This window comes from Oncorhynchus gorbuscha, linkage group LG09, assembly GCF_021184085.1.
Source record: "Oncorhynchus gorbuscha isolate QuinsamMale2020 ecotype Even-year linkage group LG09, OgorEven_v1.0, whole genome shotgun sequence".
Lineage (NCBI taxonomy): Eukaryota > Metazoa > Chordata > Actinopteri > Salmoniformes > Salmonidae > Oncorhynchus > Oncorhynchus gorbuscha.
Window position 1 is genome coordinate 28,137,072 of NC_060181.1, and position 22,557 is coordinate 28,159,628.

The 22,557-nt window shown below is 44.9% G+C and overlaps 1 protein-coding gene across 1 annotated transcript; it reads left to right on the forward strand.

The window, feature by feature from the left end:
- Positions 1 to 113: 113 nt before the first annotated feature.
- Positions 114 to 19,750, forward strand: sdhaf3 (succinate dehydrogenase complex assembly factor 3). The gene is made up of 2 exons (XM_046360862.1): positions 114 to 648; positions 18,777 to 19,750. Exons 1-2 carry the CDS (start codon positions 472 to 474, stop codon positions 18,975 to 18,977), a joined length of 378 nt encoding a protein of 125 aa, XP_046216818.1. The 5' UTR covers positions 114 to 471; the 3' UTR covers positions 18,978 to 19,750.
- Positions 19,751 to 22,557: the final 2,807 nt, after the last annotated feature.

Below are 22,557 nucleotides of genomic sequence, written 5' to 3' on the forward strand. Positions count from 1 at the left end.
GAATTTCACGTGAATAACTTTACGTCCAAATACAAATTCACCGCTAGGGGGGCACTATAATAAAACAGTCATCTTGAGGTTTTCCGATCCAAGTCTGTGAATGGTCAAAAAAAATTCTACTTCCGGGATAAACAAGGGCACGCTGTTTTGTTGAATAACTCTCCTTGTTTTAATGTGACTAAGTTGACAAAACTGCACATCTACAGAGGTATTTGCTTTTATCTGAATGTGTCATGCGACATTTGTCACGAAAGGACTTGTGAACGAGACGTTTAGCTTGAAATCTGAAAGTTGTGAGTTCGAGCCAGCAATCACAGATTAGTATAGCTTGTTTAGTTAACATTCACTTGTCATACAATCAGCCACCAAGTTGTCATTGAAGGAAAGTCAAGTAGCTAACCGTCATACATAGTTGGCTAGCGATCTTACTAGATTTATTTGTTTTTGCGTGTTTCTCTTGCCAACAACTTCATGGCGAATCCTTCCCATGTATCAAGAGTTTTCTCTTTGTACAAGAGGATTCTACTGTTGCACCGGTTCCTGCCCATTGATTTGAGAGCGCTGGGAGACCAGTATGTCAAAGATGAATTCAGAAGGAACAAAACGGCGGCGCCCGAGGAGGTCACTGTCTTCATGAGGGAATGGGGGGTAAGTTGGCAACACTACAGAACTGCTTGTCATTGCATGTGCACGGTCAATACATATACATGTGTAGCTAATACATGAAATTGATAAGCACGTACTTATACTTATGGTCATGTTAGTTATTGCCTTGAATAGAGGATATTTGAGGGGACAGGACATTTAACCAATATCGTTGGTCCCTTTTTCTAGAAGAACATGTGCCGTTTAATCCCCCGCCGCACGATGGCGGTGTTTACCATAATTCCAGAGCCTAGACAATCTCTCTGCATCTCTGATTCAAGATTTAAGCACAGCACACAATGGACATATGTTATCTATCATCAGTATTGTAGTACATGCAGCGTATCTATTAAGCCCACGTCAATCTTTGGGTTCAATCCATTTATCTGGTTGTTATATCCATGACCGTTTTTATTTTAAGCCATTCAGATGTTTTATTATTAGGTTATTGACAGCTGTGTAAGTACCCACTAGTGACCACTTTCAAAGCTGTAAAAAAACGTTGGTGTTGAGGTGACGCCCAGATAAACACATTTTTCAGATATGTTTTGTATCTTCTCAGATCATACTTTATGTACAATTAAAATATTCATGTGCATTTATATGCACAGGATAGCACATGTCATGGGCATTAATGACTATTTCTTACCAATTGAACATATTTTTCATGCTAGTTATTGAGCCGGTGTGTCACAGTCACACAATAGCAGCATCATTTGGTTAACTTCTACAAGATAATAGATTTCAGGCATTCACAGCTTACATTTTAAAATGCATTTAGTCGTATTTTACTGTTAAATGAACGTTGCATTGATGTATATATCATTTTTGTCAGTTTGACATTTTTCTCAGGTGAGCTTAAAGCGGTGGTCACCAACCTTTTCTGAGTCAAAATGCAAGCCGAGACCTACCGCTCACATGTATTGTTGTTCAGACCATTTAAAAACATGATACTGATGGTCAGTCACAGGGTCCACCTCTCAACGTCCCCCCGCTCTCCCTTTCCTCCACTGACACTGTCTTCCAGCTGATGGCGAAACTCGAGTCTCCTCATGCACAAATTCATGATACACTTTCCTACTCCTTCATTACAGTTGGTTGTAGCAGGAGTGGAAGTAGGAAGAATGCACATTTTATGGCTTATAAAAGTGTTGAATAAAGAGTGTTGACAGTGCTGAGTAAGAACTTGCGTTGCATAATATTGTAGTCTATAGCAGCGGTCTCAAACCACCGGGCCGTGGACATTCGCTACCGTGCCACACGGAAAGGATAAATATATTTTTTTTTCTTCATTTTTTTTGGTAAAATAATAATTCTATACAATTATAGGCCATTTGTGCAGTAATTACATTGAACTTGATGCAGTCTGTTGGTCCCTTTCTCACCACTCTAATATCTCTGTCAGACCCACAACAGTTTACAGACTTTGAACTTGAGTAATGCGTGTTCATCACGGTCTGCGTGAGCTGTGTTGCCCGACAACTTTGTACTATGTTAGCTGACATGAATAAAAACAATAATAATAATAAAATGTTTTTGCCGTGGTCCATGCTCAATCAGGCACAATGCACCCCCAAATATTTTAGTCACTTAGTTGAGACAATGTTCAGTTGTCCCTTTAAGGGTGGAAGGTTGCTGTGGTAATAGTGAAACTGGCATGTCTCTGAATGAGACTGAATCTCTGTTATTTGCTAGCACATGCAGCAAACTCAAACTAACATTGAAAAATAACTTGGTGTGTGAACAAAAGGATGTAAATAGCCAAGAAGCACGAGGACAAAGTCACACTACTAGACTTTCGGCTAAATTAGACAAACTTCTGTGTGGTGGGCTTAATTTTTAAAACCTTTCAGCACTTCACTTAGATCTACAGTGCAAGCACAGCATAGAAATAGAATGAATAGAATGGGAATCCCCATTCAAGCCAAAGGTGTCATAATGGGTGCCCGATTCGTATCATATGTTACGAATCCAAAACAGATAAGCCTTATTTACGTAATTATTCAGACACTTTGCTATGAAACTCGAATCCTGTGCATCCTGTTTCCACTGATCATCCTTGTGATTTTTTTACAACTTGATGGGAATCCAGCTGTGGTAAATTCAAATGATTGGACATGATTTGGAAAGGCACACACCTGTCTATATAAGGTCCCACAGTTGACAGTGCATGTCAGAGCAAAAACCAAGCCATGAGGTTGAAGGAATTGTCAGAGAGCTCCGAGACAGGATTGTGTCGAGGCACAGATTTGGGCAAGATTACCAAAAAATGTCTGCAGTATTGAATATCCCCAATAACACAGTGTCCTCCTCCATTCTTAAATGGAAGAGGTTTGGAACCACCAAGACTCTTCCGCGAGCTGACTGCCCGGCCAAACTGAGCAATCGGGGGAGAAGGGCCTGGTCACTCTGCCAGAGATCCAGAGTTCATCTGTGGAGATGGGAGAACCTTCCAGAAGGACAAGCATCTCTGCAACACTCCACCAATCAGACCTTTACGGTAGAGTGGCCAGATGGAAGCCACTCCTCAGTAAAAGGCACAAGATAGCCCTCTTGGAGTTTCCAAAAAGGTACATAAAGCCTCTCAGACCATGAGAAACCAGAGTCTCTGGTCTGATGAAACCAAGATTGAACTCTTTGACCTGAATGCCAAGCCTCACATCTGGCGGAAACCTGGCGCCATCCCTACAGTAAAACATGGTGGTGGCAGCATCATGCTGTGGGGATGTTTTTCAGTGGCATGGATTGGGAGACTAGTCAGGATTGAGGGAAAGATGAATGGAGGAAAGCTGAGAGAGATCTTGATGAAAACATGCTCCAGAGCACTCAAGACCTCAGACTTGGGTGAAGGTTCACCTTCCAACAGTATAACAACCCTAAGCACACAGCCAAGACAACGTAGGAGTGGCTTTGGAAACAAGTCTCAATGTCCTTGAGTGGCCCAGCTAGAGCCTGGACTTGAACCCAATTGAACATCCCTGGAAAGACCTGAAAATAGCTGTGCAGTGATGCTCCCTATCCAACCTGACAGAGCTTGAGAGGATCTGCAGAGAAGAATGGGAGAAACTCCCCAAATACAGGTGTGCCAAGCTTGTAGCGTCATACCCAAGAAGACTCAAGGCTGTAATCGTTGCCAAAGGTGCTTCAACAAAGTACTGAGTTAAAGGTTCTGAATACTTACTTATTTAAATGTGATCTTTAAGTTCATCTTTAATGAAGAATTTGTAAACAGTTCTAAAATCTATTTTTGCTTTGTTATTATGGGGTATTGTGTGTAGGTTGATGAGGGGAAAGAAAACAATTTAATCCATTTTAGAATAAGGTGAAACTTAACAAATTGTGGAAAAAGTCAAGGGTCTGAATAATTTCCGAATGCACTGTACTTTGTTTCCCTCATTTACTCAAGTGTTTCTATTATTTAGGCAGTTATCTTTACGTTGAAAAGTGTATGGTCACACGCACATCCTTAAAACATAGTTGCTGGGCTAATAAAGAATACTAGTATAGAACACAAAGGCCCTCACACTGTTAAAGCTCCCAATTCAACGCTTTATTGACAACGTTTCCATCCCAAACATATCTTCTTCTGGTCAAATTATTGCATCTCAATACCATGCAGCCGTTAAGTGTACCGCTGAGTTGACCTGTCCATTTGTTTTATTTTACCTTTATTTAACTAGGCAAGTCAGTTTTAAGAACAAATTCTTATTTTCAATGACTGACTAGGAACAGTGGGTCAACTGGCCTAGGAACAGTGGGTCAACTGGCCTAGGAACAGTGGGTCAACTGGCCTAGGAACAGTGGGTCAACTGGCCTAGGAACAGTGGGTTAACTGGTCTAGGAACAGTGGGTCAACTGCCTTGTTCGGGGGGCAGAACTACTTTTTTTTTTTTTTTTTTTTACTTTTTTTTTTACCTTGTCAGCTCGGGGATTTGATCTCGCAACTTTTCAGTTACAAGTCTAATGCGCAAACCACTAGGCTACCTGGGTTCCAGGTTCCAAGCCCGTCCTTACATTCTATTTGGGGTAGCCTAGTAGTTAGAGCGTGGGGCCAGTAACCGAAAGGTTGCTGGATCGAATCCCCGAGCTGACAAGGTAAAAATCTGTTGTTCTGCCCCTGAACAATGCAGTTATCCCGGTAGGCCGTCATTGTCAATAAGAATTTGTTCTTAACTGACATTCCTAGTTAAATAAATGTTCAATTAAAACAAAAATTGTATACATTAAAAAAATATATTTCTGTGGCGCACAGCTGCTATGCAAGATGGGAAATGGGATTGGTATTTCATTGTGCGATTACCATGCAGTGAAACAAAATGGCTACGGCAGCAATTTATTTTGCACATATTTTTTTGGTCGCAAATGTCAGTGAAATGGTCGCGCTGTAGAGCCCTGATATAACCAATGCATTCAGATTCAGAATCCTCCTATCTCTCTCTTCCCCCTCTCTTTCTCTCTATTCATTCATTAAGAAGTGGGTGAATCACCACTCCCTTCCTCCGTCCTAGCTGCCTCAGAGAAGTGCGGAAGGGCGGCAGGCAGAGCCCAAAGAACAGACAAGGAGCGAGACTCATAAATGTGATTACATACACACACACATACACACACAGACTCCTAAATGTGATTACATACACACACACACACACACACACACACACACACACACACACACACACACACACACACACACACACACACACACACACACACACACACACACACACACTCTCTTAGACTCTTAGACACACACACACACACACACACACACACACACACACACACACACACACACACACACACACACACAGAGACTCCTAACCAGATTACAAGCACTGAGTGTTCAGTCTGATTCAGTTACATAGGACCCATGGAATAGAGCTCCTCTGAATAAATCGCCCTGTATCAAAACAGACAAGCTCTCACATGAGGGGGAGAGACACCACAGAAGCAGGGACCAGGTCTGCTTAATACAGCCAGTATGTTAGGGACTTGGGAGAGGGAGACAGTGGAGTGGGAATTACCTTTAGAGAGGGAGAGAGAGAGTGGAGTGGGAATTACTTTTATAGAGAGAGTGAGTGAGGTGGGAATTACCTTTAGAGAGAGAGAGAGTGGAGTAGGAATTACCTTTAGAGAGAGCGAGATTTGCAGCCGACCATACGTTTGAGTTGTCGAGATTCAAAGGGAGGTTTTGACCAACCAAAGCTACCCTAGCAAGTCTGGGGACTACTTTACCCACATTGCTTTGGTGCAAATCCAGTCATATTGTTTAGACTAAATAGGTTTACGGAAGAGATGCATTAAAAAAGTACACCGATTGTCTGTTGTTCAAAACTTACTCTGAGAAAGTAGATTAGATTTGGATATCAGCTTTATACTGAATTTGTTGTTACCAATGGACAAATAAAGTTGTTCTGTAACCTTGAGAAAGTCATTTCTACATGACAGTCAACAGGTTTCCTAAAAAGTTTGAATATAAATGTGACATTGAAATGTCTGTCCTGGGTCTGTGCTGGAGCCAATAGTAAAATCATTTTGGGGTTGTCGTGGAGACCCGACTGCTCTCCTCTGTCTCCAAGAAAATATGACCCCTTGGCCAACACTCAAAATAATTCCATTATGTACGAGACAGGAGAAAGCCTTTTAGACAAATGGCCTGTTATTTCTTAAATTGAACTGCTTCCAGAACTTTCCGATGTCTTTATGAGTGGCTCGATGTGAGGTCCTAACATTTGTTCCAACTCCAGACAGGGATTTGTATTACATTTTTATGAATAAAAACAGATGTTTGCTCTATATCTCCTTGTCGTTGATTCGTAAATGGTCTTGACACAGATTTAACATGTCTGTCTGGGCTGTGTCCAATGACACACTATGTTGTCTTGGACATGCTTCAGCAGAGGTCACACTAGCTTGATGGACATCATCTGTCCCAGTAGCATAGCAAGGAGGATACCAGGGAAAATGAATCATTGAAAAGGATTTGTTGACTGTTCTGTTACCTGTATTTGTCACTCCACGGTTACAGTGATCAACCTCTTCTATTGATCAGATTGTCCTGCACAAATGTGATCACTCTGCGGAGTGCTCTCACTGCACTGTATTTGTTAAGAGGTTTGGTCCTCTTTATGCAGTAATGTGTGCTTTGAGAGCTGCAAGAGGGTGCTCTGAAGGGTTGACATTTTAGAAAATAAAATAATGGATTCCCGTCCCCCATTTCTCTTATAGTCAGTGTCAGCCCTAGACTCTTGCCTTTCCTGATATTGTACAATGTACAGTCGTGGCCAAAAGTTTTGAGAATGACACAAATGTTCATTTCTACAAAGTGTCTTTGGATATTTTTGTCAAGATATTACTATGGAATACTGAAGTATAATTACAAGCATTTCACAAGTGTCAAAGGCTTTTATTGACAATTACATGAAGTTGATGCAAAGAGTCAATATTTGCAGTGTTGACCCTTTTTTTCAAGACCTCTGCAATCCGCCCTGGCATACTGTCAATTAACTGATTGATGGCAGCCCATTCTTGCATAATCAATGCTTGGAGTTTGTTAGAATTTGTGGGTTTTTGTTTGTCCGTCTGCCTCTTGAGGATTGACCACAAGTTCTCAATGGGATTAAGGTCTGGGGAGTTTCCTGGTCATGGACCCAAAATATCGATGTTTTGTTCCCCGAGCCACTTAGTTATCACTTTTGCCTTATGGCAAGGTGCTCCATCATGCTGGAAAAGGCATTGTTCATCACCAAACTGTTCCTGGATGATTGGGAGAAGCTGCTCTTGGAGGATGTGTTGGTACCATTCTTTATTCATGGCTGTGATCTTAGGCAAAATTGTGAGTGAGCCCACTCCCCCCACCCCACACACGAATGGTCTCGGGGCTGTTGGCATGACACAGGACTGATGGTAGCGCTCACCTTGTCTTCTCCGGACAAGCTTTTTTCCAGATGCCCTAAACAATCGGGAAGGGGATTCCCGTGCAGATGCACTCACACCTGCCTGCTGACATTCCTGAGTAAGCTCTGTACTGGTGGTGCCCCGATCCCGCAGCTGAATCAACTTTAGGAGACGGTGCTGGCGCTTGCTGGACTTTCTTGGGCTCCCTGAAGCCTTCTTCACAACAATTGAACCACTCTCCTTGAAGTTCTTGATGATCCGATAAATGGTTGATTTAGGTGCAATCTTACTGGCAGCAATATCCTTTACTGTGAAGCCATTTTTGTGCAAAGCAATGATGACGGCATGTGTATCCTTGCAGGTAACCATGTTTGACAGAGGAAGAACAATGATTCCAAGCACCACCCTCCTTTTGAAGCTTCCAGTTTGTTATTTGAACTCAATCAGCATGACAGAGTGATCTCTAGCCTTGTCCTCGTCAACACTCACACCTGTATTAATGAGATAATCACTGACATGTCAGCTGGTCCTTTTGTGGCAGGGCTGAAATGCATTGGAAATGTTTTTGGAAGATTCAGTTCATTTGCATGGCAAAGAGGGACTTAATTGCAATTCATCTGATCACTCTTCATAACATTCTGGAGTATATGCAGATTGCCATCATACAAACTGAGGCAGCAAACTTTGTGAAAATTAATATTTGTGTCGTGGCCAAAAGTTTTGAGAATGACTGTAGTGTGACAGACTGGCATGTTGAAGGACATCATTGAGTTACCAAAGTATTTGCTGTGAGCCCTGGACAGTTCTGAACCACACGCCTCTGCAAATACCACTGTATATTGCTTATTTGACTCGACAATCTCTATGTATGACTTGCGCTCCATTTCTGACTGGCTGCGTTGCTGGTTAGGTGTGGGCTATGACCTCTATTAACCCTTAAAATGACCTCAAATCATCCGCCAGTGACCCCTGTAGTGTCCGTATCATATCCCATGATACTGTCAGTCCAGGAATTCAGAGATCAGAATCCGAGAATACTCCTTTATAACCAATCAACCTTACAAATCTATTCAATAGCACCATGTGTTGTAGAATGGCTTGATTCATGCATATCATATTTTCCCCAGTGAGGGTGGTAAAGCAGGCCAATGATGTTTCTCTACAGACTCAAGGGATATGGGCTTTCCATATTGATGTGATGTATTCATACATGGCCTATCTATTGTGTTTACTTAATCATTTTCATTAATTCAGCTGAATTGGCTACTGAAAATCCTCTGTAGGCAAGGGTTTGCCAGAGCAATGGATTCGCTGGAGGGGAATGGAATGGTTAGTTCTTTGATATGTCTAAAGCAGTGGTTCTCTGTGTGTACCTGGCCTATCCACACAGGGTACTTGGGAAGACATAAGCCGATTGATCATTTGCACATCAGGGGGTACTTTGAGCATGTGATTAGTGGTACAGTAATCAGAAATAGGGCTGTTATGGTGACTGTATTACCGCCACACCGGCAGTCATCAGTCATGCCAGCAGTAAAATTCCATGTGATCGTTGAGTCTGCTTTCATGCACTCTGGACATGTATTGGTAGTACCCAGCTGGCTAACGATCATCAGTCCCTATTGGCTTGGTACTCAGGGCTCTATTGTCCCTCCATCAATAGGAATATCACCTGTCACGCAGTGAGAGCATACTCCTCAAACAGGAATATCACCTGTCACACAGTGAGAGCATACTCCTCAAACAGGAATATCACCTGTTGAGACAGTGAGAGCATACTCCTCAAACAGGAATATCACCTGTTGAGACAGTGAGAGCATACTCCTCAAACAGGAATATCACCTGTTGAGACAGTGAGAGCATACTCCTCAAACAGGAATATCACCTGTTGAGACAGTGAGAGCATACTCCTCAAACAGGAATATCACTTGTTGAGACAGTGAGAGCATACTCCTCAAACAGGAATATCACCTGTTGAGACAGTGAGAGCATACTCCTCAAACAGGAATATCACCTGTTGAGACAGTGAGAGCATACTCCTCAAACAGGAATATCACCTGTTGAGACAGTGAGAGCATACTCCTCAAACAGGAATATCACCTGTTGAGACAGTGAGAGCATACTCCTCAAACAGGAATATCACCTGTTGAGACAGTGAGAGCATACTCCTCAAACAGGGATATCACCTGTTGAGACAGTGAGAGCATACTCCTCAAACAGGAATATCACCCGTTGAGACAGTGAGAGCATACTCCTCAAACAGGAATATCACCTGTTGAGACAGTGAGAGCATACTCCTCAAACAGGAATATCACCTGTCACACAGTGAGAGCATACTCCTCAAACAGGAATATCACCTGTCACACAGTGAGAGCATGCTCCTCAAACAGGAATATCACCTGTCACACAGTGAGAGCATGGGTTCGATCCCCGGGACCACCCATACGTAGAATGTATGCACACATGACTGTAAGTCGCTTTGGATAAAAGCGTCTGCTAAATGGCATATATTATTATATATATATGATTATTATATATATTAGCATACTCCTCAAACAGGAATATCACCTGTCACACAGTGAGAGCATGCTCAGGGCATGCTCAGGGATATCACCTGTTGAGACAGTGAGAGCATACTCCTCAAACAGGAATATCACCCGTTGAGACAGTGAGAGCATACTCCTCAAACAGGAATATCACCTGTTGAGACAGTGAGAGCATGCTCCTCAAACAGGAATATCACCTGTTGAGACAGTGAGAGCATACTCCTCAAACAGGAATATCACCTGTCACACGTAGCTCAATTGGTAGAGCATGGCGCTTGTAACGCCAGGGTAGTGGGTTCAATTCCCGGGACCACCCATACGTAGAATGTATGCACACATGACTGTAAGTCGCTTTGGATAAAAGCGTCTGCTAAATGGCATATATTATTATTATTATTATTATATTATTATACTCCTCAAACAGGAATATCACCTGTCACACAGTGAGAGCATGCTCCTCAAACAGGAATATCACATGTCACGCAGTGAGAGCATGCTACTCAAACAGGAATATCACCTGTCACACAGTGAGAGCATGCTCCTCAAACAGGAATATCACCTGTTGAGACAGTGAGAGCATACTCCTCAAACAGGAATATCACCTGTCACACGGTGAGAGCATACTCCTCAAACAGGAATATCACCTGTTGAGACAGTGAGAGCATGCTCCTCAAACAGGAATATCACCTGTTGAGACAGTGAGAGCATACTCCTCAAACAGGGATATCACATTTAAGTTACATTTACATTTAAGTCATGTAGCAGACGCTCTTATCCAGAGCGACTTACAAATTGGTGCATTCAACTTATGACATCCAGTGGAACAGTCACTTTACAATAGTGCATCTAAATCTTAAAGGGGGGGGTGAGAGGGATTACTTATCCTATCCTAGGTATTCCTTAAAGAGGTGGGGTTTCAGGTGTCTCCGGAAGGTGGTGATTGACTCCGCTGTCCTGGCGTCGTGAGGAAGTTTGTTCCACCATTGGGGGGCCAGAGCAGCGAACAGTTTTGACTGGGCTGAGCGGGAGCTGTACTTCCTCAGTGGTAGGGAGGCGAGCAGGCCAGAGGTGGATGAACGCAGTGCCCTTGTTTGGGTGTAGGGCCTGATCAGAGCCTGGAGGTACTGAGGTGCCGTTCCCCTCACAGCTCCGTAGGCAAGCACCATGGTCTTGTAGCGGATGCGAGCTTCAACTGGAAGCCAGTGGAGAGAACGGAGGAGCAGGGTGACGTGAGAGAACTTGGGAAGGTTGAACACCAGACGGGCTGCGGCGTTCTGGATGAGTTGAAGGGGTTTAATGGCACAGGCAGGGAGCCCAGCCAACAGCGAGTTGCAGTAATCCAGACGGGAGATGACAAGTGCCTGGATTAGGACCTGCGCCGCTTCCTGTGTGAGGCAGGGTCGTACTCTGCGGATGTTGTAGAGAATGAACCTACAGGAACGGGCCACCGCCTTGATGTTGGTTGAGAACGACAGGGTGTTGTCCAGGATCACGCCAAGGTTCTTAGCGCTTTGCGAGGAGGACACAATGGAGTTGTCAACCGTGATGGCGAGATCATGGAACGGGCAGTCCTTCCCTGGGAGGAAGAGCAGCTCCGTCTTGCCGAGGTTCAGCTTGAGGTGGTGATCCGTCATCCACACTGATAAGTCTGCCAGACATGCAGAGATGCGATTCGCCACCTGGTCATCAGAAGGGGGAAAGGAGAAGATTAATTGTGTGTCGTCTGCATAGCAATGATAGGAGAGACCATGTGAGGTTATGACAGAGCCAAGTGACTTGGTGTATAGCGAGAATAGGAGAGGGCCTAGAACAGAGCCCTGGGGGACACCAGTGGTGAGCGCGTGTGGTGAGGAGACAGATTCTCGCCACGCCACCTGGTAGGAGCGACCTGTCAGGTAGGACGCAATCCAAGCGTGGGCCGCGCCGGAGATGCCCAACTCGGAGAGGGTGGAGAGGAGGATCTGATGGTTCACAGTATCGAAGGCAGCCGATAGATCTAGAAGGATGAGAGCAGAGGAGAGAGAGTTAGCTTTAGCAGTGCGGAGCGCCTCCGTGATACAGAGGAGAGCAGTCTCAGTTGAATGATTAGTCTTGAAACCTGACTGATTTGGATCAAGAAGGTCATTCAGAGAGAGATAGCGGGAGAGCTGGCCAAGGACGGCACGTTCAAGAGTTTTGGAGAGAAAAGAAAGAAGGGATACTGGTCTGTAATTGTTGACATCGGAGGGATCGAGTGTAGGTTTTTTCAGAAGGGGTGCAACTCTCGCTCTCTTGAAGACGGAAGGGACGTAGCCAGCGGTCAGGGATGAGTTGATGAGCGAGGTGAGGTAAGGGAGAAGGTCTCCGGAAATGGTCTGGAGAAGAGAGGAGGGGATAGGGTCAAGCGGGCAGGTTGTTTGGCGGCCGGCCGTCACAAGACGCGAGATTTCATCTGGAGAGAGAGGGAGAAAGAGGTCAGAGCACAGGGTAGGGCAGTGTGAGCAGAACCAGCGGTGTCGTTTGACTTAGCAAACGAGGATCGGATGTCGTCGACCTTCTTTTCAAAATGGTTGACGAAGTCATCTGCAGAGAGGGAGGAGGGGGAGGGGGAGGAGGATTCAGGAGGGAGGAGAAGGTGGCAAAGAGCTTCCTAGGGTTAGAGGCAGATGCTTGGAATTTAGAGTGGTAGAAAGTGGCTTTAGCAGCAGAGACAGAGGAGGAAAATGTTGAGAGGAGGGAGTGAAAGGATGCCAGGTCCGCAGGGAGGCGAGTTTTCCTCCATTTCCGCTCGGCTGCCCGGAGCCCTGTTCTGTGAGCTCGCAATGAGTCATCGAGCCACGGAGCGGGAGGGGAGGACCGAGCCGGCCTGGAGGATAGGGGACATAGAGAGTCAAAGGATGCAGAGAGGGAGGAGAGGAGGGTTGAGGAGGCAGAATCAGGAGATAGGTTGGAGAAGGTTTGAGCAGAGGGAAGAGATGATAGGATGGAAGAGGAGAGAGTAGCGGGGGAGAGAGAGCGAAGGTTGGGACGGCGCGATACCATCCGAGTAGGGGCAGTGTGGGAGGTGTTGGATGAGAGCAAGAGGGAAAAGGATACAAGGTAGTGGTCGGAGACTTGGAGGGGAGTTGCAATGAGGTTAGCGGAAGAACAGCATCTAGTAAAGATGAGGTCGAGCGTATTGCCTGCCTTGTGAGTAGGTGGGGAAGGTGAGAGGGTGAGGTCAAAAGAGGAGAGGAGTGGAAAGAAGGAGGCAGAGAGGAATGAGTCAAAGGTAGACTTGGGGAGGTTAAAGTCGCCCAGAACTGTGAGAGGTGAGCCGTCCTCAGGAAAGGAGCTTATCAAGGCATCAAGCTGATTGATGAACTCTCCGAGGGAACCTGGAGGGCGATAAATGATAAGGATGTTAAGCTTGATAGGGCTGGTAACTGTGACAGCATGGAATTCAAAGGAGGCAATAGACCGATGGGTAAGGGGAGAAAGAGAGAATGACCACTTGGGAGAGATGAGGATCCCGGTGCCACCACCACCGCACTGACCAGAAGCTCTCGGGGTGTGCGAGAACACGTGGGCGGACGAAGAGAGAGCAGTAGGAGTAGCAGTGTTGTCTGTGGTGATCCATGTTTCCGTCAGTATTAAGAAGTCGAGGGACTGGAGGGAGGCATAGGCTGAGATGAACTCTGTCTTGTTGGCCGCAGATCGGCAGTTCCAGAGGCTACCGGAGACCTGGAACTCCATGTGGGTCGTGCGCGCTGGGACCACCAGATTAGGGTGGCCGCGGCCACGTGGTGTGGAGCGTTTGTATGGTCTGTGCAGAAAGGAGAGAACAGGGATAGACAGACACATAGTTGACAGGCTACAGAAGAGGCTACGCTAGTGCAAAGGAGATTGGAATGACAAGTGGACTACACGTCTCAAATGTTCAGAAAGTTAAGCTTACGTAGCAAGAATCTTATTGACTAAAATTATTCAAATGATACAGTACTGCTGAAGTAGGCTAGCTGGCAGTGGCTGCGTTGTTGACACTACACTAATCAAGTCGTTCCGTTGAGTGTAATAGTTTCGACAGTGCTGCTATTTGGGGGCTAGCTGGCTAGCTAGCAGTGTTGTTTACGTTACGTTGCGTTAAAAGAACGACAATAGCTGGCTAGCTAACCTAGAAAATCGCTCTAGACTACACAATTATCTTTGATACAAAGACGGCTATGTAGCTGGCTCTGTAGCTAGCTACGATCAAACAGATCAAACCGTTGTACTGTAATGAAATGAGATGAAAATGTGATACTACCTGTGAATGCGACCGGGTTGTGAGTCTATTCGGTAGACGTTGGCTAGCTGTTGGCTAGCTGTCGGCTAGCTAGCAGAGTCTCCTACGTTAAGGACGACAAATAGCTGGCTAGCTAACCTCGGTAAATTAAGATAATCACTCTAAGACCACACACTCTAAACTACACAATTATCTTGGATACGAAGACAGCAAAGACAGCTATGTAGCTAGCTAACACTACACTAATCAAGTCGTTCAGTTGAGTGTAATAGTTCTACAGTGCAGCTAATCGGTGGACGTTAGCTAGCTGGCTAGTGAAGACTACGTTAGGACGGCGAAATACGATAATTACGCAATTATCTTTGATACAAAGACTGCTATGTAGCTAGCTAAGAAGAAATTGCTAAGATTAGACAAAACAAACCGTTGTGCTATAATGAAATGTAATGAAATGTAATGAAAAAGTTATACTACCTGCGGAGTGTTGATGCGACCGCTCGCTCCAACCCGGAAGTAAGTATCACCTATTGAGACAGTGAGAGCATGCTCCTCAAACAGGAATATCACCTGTCACACAGTGAGAGCATACTCCTCAAACAGGAATATCACCTGTTGAGACAGTGAGAGCATACTCCTCAAACAGGAATATCACCAGTTAGACAGTGAGACCATACTCCTCAAACAGGAATATCACCTGTCACACAGTGAGAGCATACTCCTCAAACAGGAATATCACCTGTCACACAGTGAGAGCATACTCCTCAAACAGGAATATCACCTGTCACACAGTGAGAGCATGCTCCTCAAACAGGAATATCACCTGTCACGCAGTGAGAGCATGCTCCTCAAACAGGAGTATCACCTGTCACGCAGTGAGAGAATACTCCTCAAACAGGAATATCACCTGTTGAGACAGTGAGAGCATGCTCCTCAAACAGGAATATCACCTGTTGAGACAGTGAGAGCATGCTCCTCAAACAGGAATATCACCTGTTGAGACAGTGAGAGCATACTCCTCAAACAGGAATATCACCTGTCACGCAGTGAGAGCATGCTCCTCAAACAGGAATATCACCTGTTGAGACAGTGAGAGCATACTCCTCAAACAGGAATATCACCTGTTGAGACAGTGAGAGCATGCTCCTCAAACAGGAATATCACCTGTCACACAGTGTGAGCATACTCCTCAAACAGGAATATCACCTGTTGAGACAGTGAGAGCATACTCCTCAAACAGGAATATCACCTGTTGAGACAGTGAGAGCATGCTCCTCAAACAGGAATATCACCTGTCACACAGTGAGAGCATACTCCTCAAACAGGAATATCACCTGTTGAGACAGTGAGAGCATACTCCTCAAACAGGAATATCACCTGTCACACAGTGAGAGCATACTCCTCAAACAGGAATATCACCTGTTGAGACAGTGAGAGCATACTCCTCAAACAGGAATATCACCTGTTGAGACAGTGAGAGCATACTCCTCAAACAGGAATATCACCTGTTGAGACAGTGAGAGCATACTCTTCAAACAAGAATATCACTTGTTGAGACAGTGAGAGCGTACTCCTCAAACAGGAATATCACCTGTCACACAGTGAGAGCATACTCCTCAAACAGGAATATCACCTGTTGAGACAGTGAGAGCATGCTCCTCAAACAGGAATATCACCTGTTGAGACAGTGACAGCATACTCCTCAAACAGGAATATCACCTGTTGAGACAGTGAGAGCATACTCCTCAAACAGGAATATCACCTGTTGAGACAGTGAGAGCATGCTCCTCAAACAGGAATATCACCTGTTGAGACAGTGACAGCATACTCCTCAAACAGGAATATCACCTGTTGAGACAGTGAGAGCATACTCCTCAAACAGGAATATCACCTGTTGAGACAGTGAGAGCATGCTCCTCAAACAGGAATATCACCTGTTGAGACAGTGAGAGCATGCTCCTCAAACAGGAATATCACCTGTTGAGACAGTGAGAGCATACTCCTCAAACAGGAATATCACCTGTCACGCAGTGAGAGCATGCTCCTCAAACAGGAATATCACCTGTTGAGACAGTGAGAGCATACTCCTCAAACAGGAATATCACCTGTTGAGACAGTGAGAGCATGCTCCTCAAACAGGAATATCACCTGTCACACAGTGTGAGCATACTCCTCAAACAGGAATATCACCTGTTGAGACAGTGAGAGCATACTCCTCAAACAGGAATATCACCTGTTGAGACAGTGAGAGCATGCTCCTCAAACAGGAATATCACCTGTCACACAGTGAGAGCATACTCCTCAAACAGGAATATCACCTGTCACACAGTGAGAGCATACTCCTCAAACAGGAATATCACCTGTTGAGACAGTGAGAGCATACTCCTCAAACAGGAATATCACCTGTCACACAGTGAGAGCATACTCCTCAAACAGGAATATCACCTGTTGAGACAGTGAGAGCATACTCCTCAAACAGGAATATCACCTGTTGAGACAGTGAGAGCATACTCCTCAAACAGGAATATCACCTGTTGAGACAGTGAGAGCATACTCTTCAAACAAGAATATCACTTGTTGAGACAGTGAGAGCGTACTCCTCAAACAGGAATATCACCTGTCACACAGTGAGAGCATACTCCTCAAACAGGAATATCACCTGTTGAGACAGTGAGAGCATGCTCCTCAAACAGGAATATCACCTGTTGAGACAGTGACAGCATACTCCTCAAACAGGAATATCACCTGTTGAGACAGTGAGAGCATACTCCTCAAACAGGAATATCACCTGTTGAGACAGTGAGAGCATGCTCCTCAAACAGGAATATCACCTGTTGAGACAGTGACAGCATACTCCTCAAACAGGAATATCACCTGTTGAGACAGTGAGAGCATACTCCTCAAACAGGAATATCACCTGTTGAGACAGTGAGAGCATACTCCTCAAACAGGAATATCACCTGTTGAGACAGTGAGAGCATACTCCTCAAACAGGAATTATGATTGTGTTTCTGATGACTGACATAAGGCCATGTACGGGATAGGCCTGGGTGGATTATGTGTTTCTGATGACTGACATAAGGCCATGTACGGGATAGGCCTGGGTGGATTATGTGTTTCTGATGACTGACATAAGGCCATGTACGGGATAGGCCTGGGTGGATTATGTGTTTCTGATGATTGACATAAGGCCATGTACGGGATAGGCCTGGGTGGATTTTGTGTTTCTGATGACTGACATAAGGCCATGTACGGGATAGGCCTGGGTGGATTATGTGTTTCTGATGACTGACATAAGGCCATGTACGGGATAGGCCTGGGTGGATTATGTGTTTCTGATGACTGACATAAGGCCATGTACGGGATAGGCCTGGGTGGATTATGCTTGATGGTCATAATGCATTATGACACTGTCAAAAAGCACATCTTCTTAGTCCAAGTAAAGTGACACAGGATGGTCATAATGCTTCTTGACAGTGGCAAGTGTAAACACTTGACTCTAAAGAATTCAGTACAACAACAACAAAGAATTTAAGAAACAAACTTTCAAAAGAAAGGAATCTTCTTGGCAGGGAAAAAAAACACATTTGAATAAATGCGGGTTTTGACACTCTTATGTAGGTGTCATAACCAGGCATAAAACGCAATATATGTCACAACAGGTGTAAATATATAGGTCATGACAGTGTTACGACCATATTGTGACAAGTTGTCAGCTGTTATGACATGGTTATGACCGTGTTATGACGGTAGGTGTCAAGTGAAGTGTTACCGGAAATGAATTGTCTTAATGATCCTTTATTTCCCTGTCTCTGCTCTAGAACTACCAGGACAGTCTAAATGTTCCTTCCCTCTCTCTGCTCTAGAACTACCAGGACAGTCTAAATGTTTCTTCCCTTTCTCTGCTCTAGAACTACCAGGACAGTCTAAATGTTCCTTCTCTGTCTCTGCTCTAGAACTACCAGGACTGTCTAAATGTTTCTTCCCTGTCTCTGCTCTAGAACTACCAGGACAGTCTAAATGTTCCTTCCCTGTCTCTGCTCTAGAACTACCAGGACAGTCTAAATGTTCCTTCCCTGTCTCTGCTCTAGAACTACCAGGACAGTCTAAATGTTCCTTCCCTGTCTCTGCTCTAGAACTACCAGGACAGTCTAAATGTTCCTTCCCTGTCTCTGCTCTAGAACTACCAGGACAGTCTAAATGTTCCTTCCCTGTCTCTGCTCTAGAACTACCAGGACAGTCTAAATGTTCCTTCCCTGTCTCTGCTCTAGAACTACCAGGACAGTCTAAATGTTCCTTCCCTGTCTCTGCTCTAGAACTACCAGGACAGTCTAAATGTTCCTTCCCTGTCTCTGCTCTAGAACTACCAGGACAGTCTAAATGTTCCTTCCCTGTCTCTGCTCTAGAACTACCAGGACAGTCTAAATGTTCCTTCTCTGTCTCTGCTCTAGAACTACCGTGACACCTTGCAGACCCAGGTGCTGGAGTCTGCTAGGGACCGTTTGAAGAAGGTGGAGTTTGGAGCAGAGCTGTCGGAGGGGGATCTCAAACTGTTCCAGGACGAGCAGGTGGGACAGCTGTATGAGCTGATGCTGGAGTCCACCAAGCCCAACAGACAGTTCGACATCCAGGAGGAAGGATTGAAGAAGTGAAGGAGTAGACGGGATGCTCCCATACTGACCAGAGAGGGAGGTGGTGCATCTCAATAGTTTAGTGTCTCTTTCCTTGTCTCCTCTCCTTCATATACTCCGTTTGTTTTTCTTCATCGAACCTGTATTTTTACAGGACAGGTTAGTCTCATTTAGTCACGTATTCAAGCGAGACGTTTCATTTCACACAGTGGACACCCCACAGATATATCCAATTCATCAGTGCAGATGAAGAAAGGCGACGAGGGAGAAAGACACTTTAGACCAGGGGTCGGCAACAGGCAAGCCGCAGGGAAAAACCATCCCTCAAGTGATTTTGTTTGGCCCGCAAAAGTTTTTAGTGAAAAAAGAGTAGCATCGCCAGGAATTCAGCCCAAAAATGTAATTCAGGAACATTTGTTCCCAAGTATTCCCAGAAATGTAGAGAGAGACATATGTGATGGTGTCTCAATGTAATCAAGGTATGAAATGATTGTTACTATCAAATACAGTCTGTTTTGAGCTTGCTTTTGGTCAATTTGCAGTGTGCAAATGACAGAAATTGGCCTGCGGCTGAATCTAGTTGTCCCCCTGCTTTAGACTAGTGCGCTGGAGCCAGGGAGAAGAGTAAGGGATGTGTGACTTAGACTTGCCGCAAAATCTGAGGTACTCTGACTGGTACACCTCCAAAGAAACTAACTGCACTCAAGCCCCGAATGAAATGGATGCTTTTAGGAAATGTTGTAATTATATTAAAGTACTGTCTGTGAAATAAAAATACCACGGCATGCTCAGTATCTGTGTTAATTTCCTTTCTCTCTTGTTGTGTTTGTGAGGAAAACGGAGGTTCCTGGAGAGGACCTGAAACTGGCACTACACTGTCACACTCTTGCGTCACAACTAGCACCCTATTCACTAAATAGTGCACTACTTTTGACCAGGGACCATGGGCACTACTTAGGGAATAGGGTGCCACTTTGGACCCTAACACTGTCAGTAATTAGCTTCATGGGAAGCTTCTCGCAGGAGCGTGAAGCAGTACTCATGTCTCAATATAGAGACGAAACAGAGACGATGGCAAAGAGAGAAGATGCATCTTTCCTCCAAAAATTAATCAATAACGCCACCTTTGTTCGGTCCCCCTGCATAATCTGATCCATTGTAAGGGAATCGTGTTTGTGTCTGTCTTTGTGTCTGACTTTCATTGTCAGTCATGTGGAAATATGAGCATGTCCCCTCGTGTAGCAGCTAACGCTTTGAACCAAGATTAGGGGAGCGAAGGCAATGTGACAGAAGTCGTTGTGCATCAACACATGTCATATTGCTCAAAAGCTCACACTTTTTATTCTACAATGAAGAGCAATTTGTATGGCGTTGCACTTCGCAAGTATTTTGGGATAAAGAAATAGACATTGCAGACACAGAATGGCACATGGCAAAATGAATGGGGATTATTAACTAGATGGACAGTGGATAGAGCCTGCTTTTACCTAATGGGTCATTTTTATTTTACTAGGCTAACTAAGTCAGTTAAGAACTAATTCTTATTTTCAATGACGGCCTAGGAACAGTGGGTTACCTGCCTTGTTCAGGGGCAGAACGACAGATTTTTACCTTGTCAGTTCGGGGTTTCGATCTTGCAACCTTTCAGTTACTAGTCCAACGCTCTAACCACTAGGCTACCTGTTGCCCCATTTAAATTATTGCTTGATCAAATGGCAATAGCACCTGAGGCTGTAGTTCCCTCTGGTGTCAGTCTGGGACCTGAGTTCTATTCTTCATATCTAGGAATAGATTCAATGTTTTTTTTGTTGCTGAAAGATTCTGTTTCATGATCATATCTACAATATTCCATCCGATGTTCCATTCTGTTTTTCCTTTTGTCTGTTGCTTGGTCAGATGTTTTGGTTTTCACAACCCAGTATGATGTACTCAATCTTACACATTGACGGACTGCTGGTCTGTAGTGTATGGCTGTACTGTCACACACACACACACCTGAAACTGAAAATGTTCCCTCATTGCATCATTTGAGGGTAAATTGGTTAGTTCTTTGCACCTTACGCTCACACAGTGGGAGGTAGGTGTCAAAGCCTCTAAGATCACACACCCTGCTCAGGAAACGCACACGATGTTATGCTAGCAGACACACGTGGCTCAGGAAACGCACACGATGTTATGCTAGCAGACACAGCATGCTCAGGAAACGCACACGATGTTATGCTAGCAGACACAGCATGCTCAGGAAACGCACACGATTTTATGCTAGCAGACACACCCTGCTCAGGAAATGCACACGATGTTATGCTAGCAGACACACCCTGCTCAGGAAACGCACACGATGTTATGCTAGCAGACACACCCTGCTCAGTAAACGCACACAATGTTATGCTAGCAGACACACGTGGCTCAGGAAACGCACACGATGTTATGCTAGCAGACACAGCATGCTCAGGAAACGCACACAATGTTATGCTAGCAGACACAGCATGCTCAGGAAACGCACACGATGTTATGCTAGCAGACACACCCTGCTCAGGAAACGCACACGATGTTATGCTAGCAGACACAGCATGCTCAGGAAACGCACACGATGTTATGCTAGCAGACACACCCTGCTCAGGAAATGCACACGGTGTTATGCTAGCAGACACAGCATGCTCAGGAAACGCACACGATGTTATGCTAGCAGACACACCCTGCTCAGGAAACGCACACGATGTTATGCTAGCAGACACACCCTGCTCAGGAAACGCACACGATGTTATGCTAGCAGACACAGCATGCTAGCAAAAGTCTGTGGGGTAACACTAGTTAGCATTTGCTCCTGAAACGACCTGTAATTCTCTTCATAATGGACACGGACATAAATGTATCCACGAGTTCATCTGACTCTGGGGAAGTAGATACAGGGCCTTTTTGCCAAAACCCTGAAGTATCCCTTTAAAAGCAGCACCCTTTACTTCAGCAAGATTCACACACAGAGGGAGCGGGGAAAGATCCATACGGAACCAGTCAGTAGAAGGGCATGTCACCTGGCTCTGAGCGGTTCCGACGAGCCAGAAGAAAAGTGTGTATCCAGGGGATTAGGGGGCAAGAGGAGCGATGTAGCGTGTAATCTCTCTGTGAACACTGGGAAAGGAGAAAAGGAGTGATCAACCAGGGTCGTGTTTGGCAACTTTTCAGACGCACTGCTGCTGCTGCTTCCACTGTAGAGACGGAGGAGATGAGGAGGGGAGAAGATCTTAAACACAAATCAATGGCCCCGGTACAGCTTTATTTGCTGTCTTTATGTTCGCTGAATGGAGGAATATTCCCTTTAGCCACGTCTGCCCCTCTTACTGATCAATGCCAGTCTATGTGGTAATACTGAAATCTTAATGAGACCAATAGATGCACAAACAAACAAGGATGCTCCGGCATCATGATCACATAGTTTAGAAGCATATGTTGTTCTACACTGTGATTGTTAGGTTCCCCAGTTTCTGTGTTGTGGGTTTGTGTGTGTATTTGAGGAAATGGCTTCCTGGAATCGTAAAGCAGCTGATTGGTCAGCCCCATCGCTGATTGAAGTAATGACTCCTCCCTCTCGTCAGGGGAAACA

Coding starts and splice junctions, on each gene's coding strand:
- sdhaf3 (XM_046360862.1), top strand. CDS start 472: ATGGCGAATCCTTCCCATGTATCAAGAGTTTTCTCTTTGTACAAGAGG. Junction 649..18,776: donor TCTTCATGAGGGAATGGGGG/GTAAGTTGGCAA, acceptor TCTCTGCTCTAG/AACTACCGTGACACCTTGCA.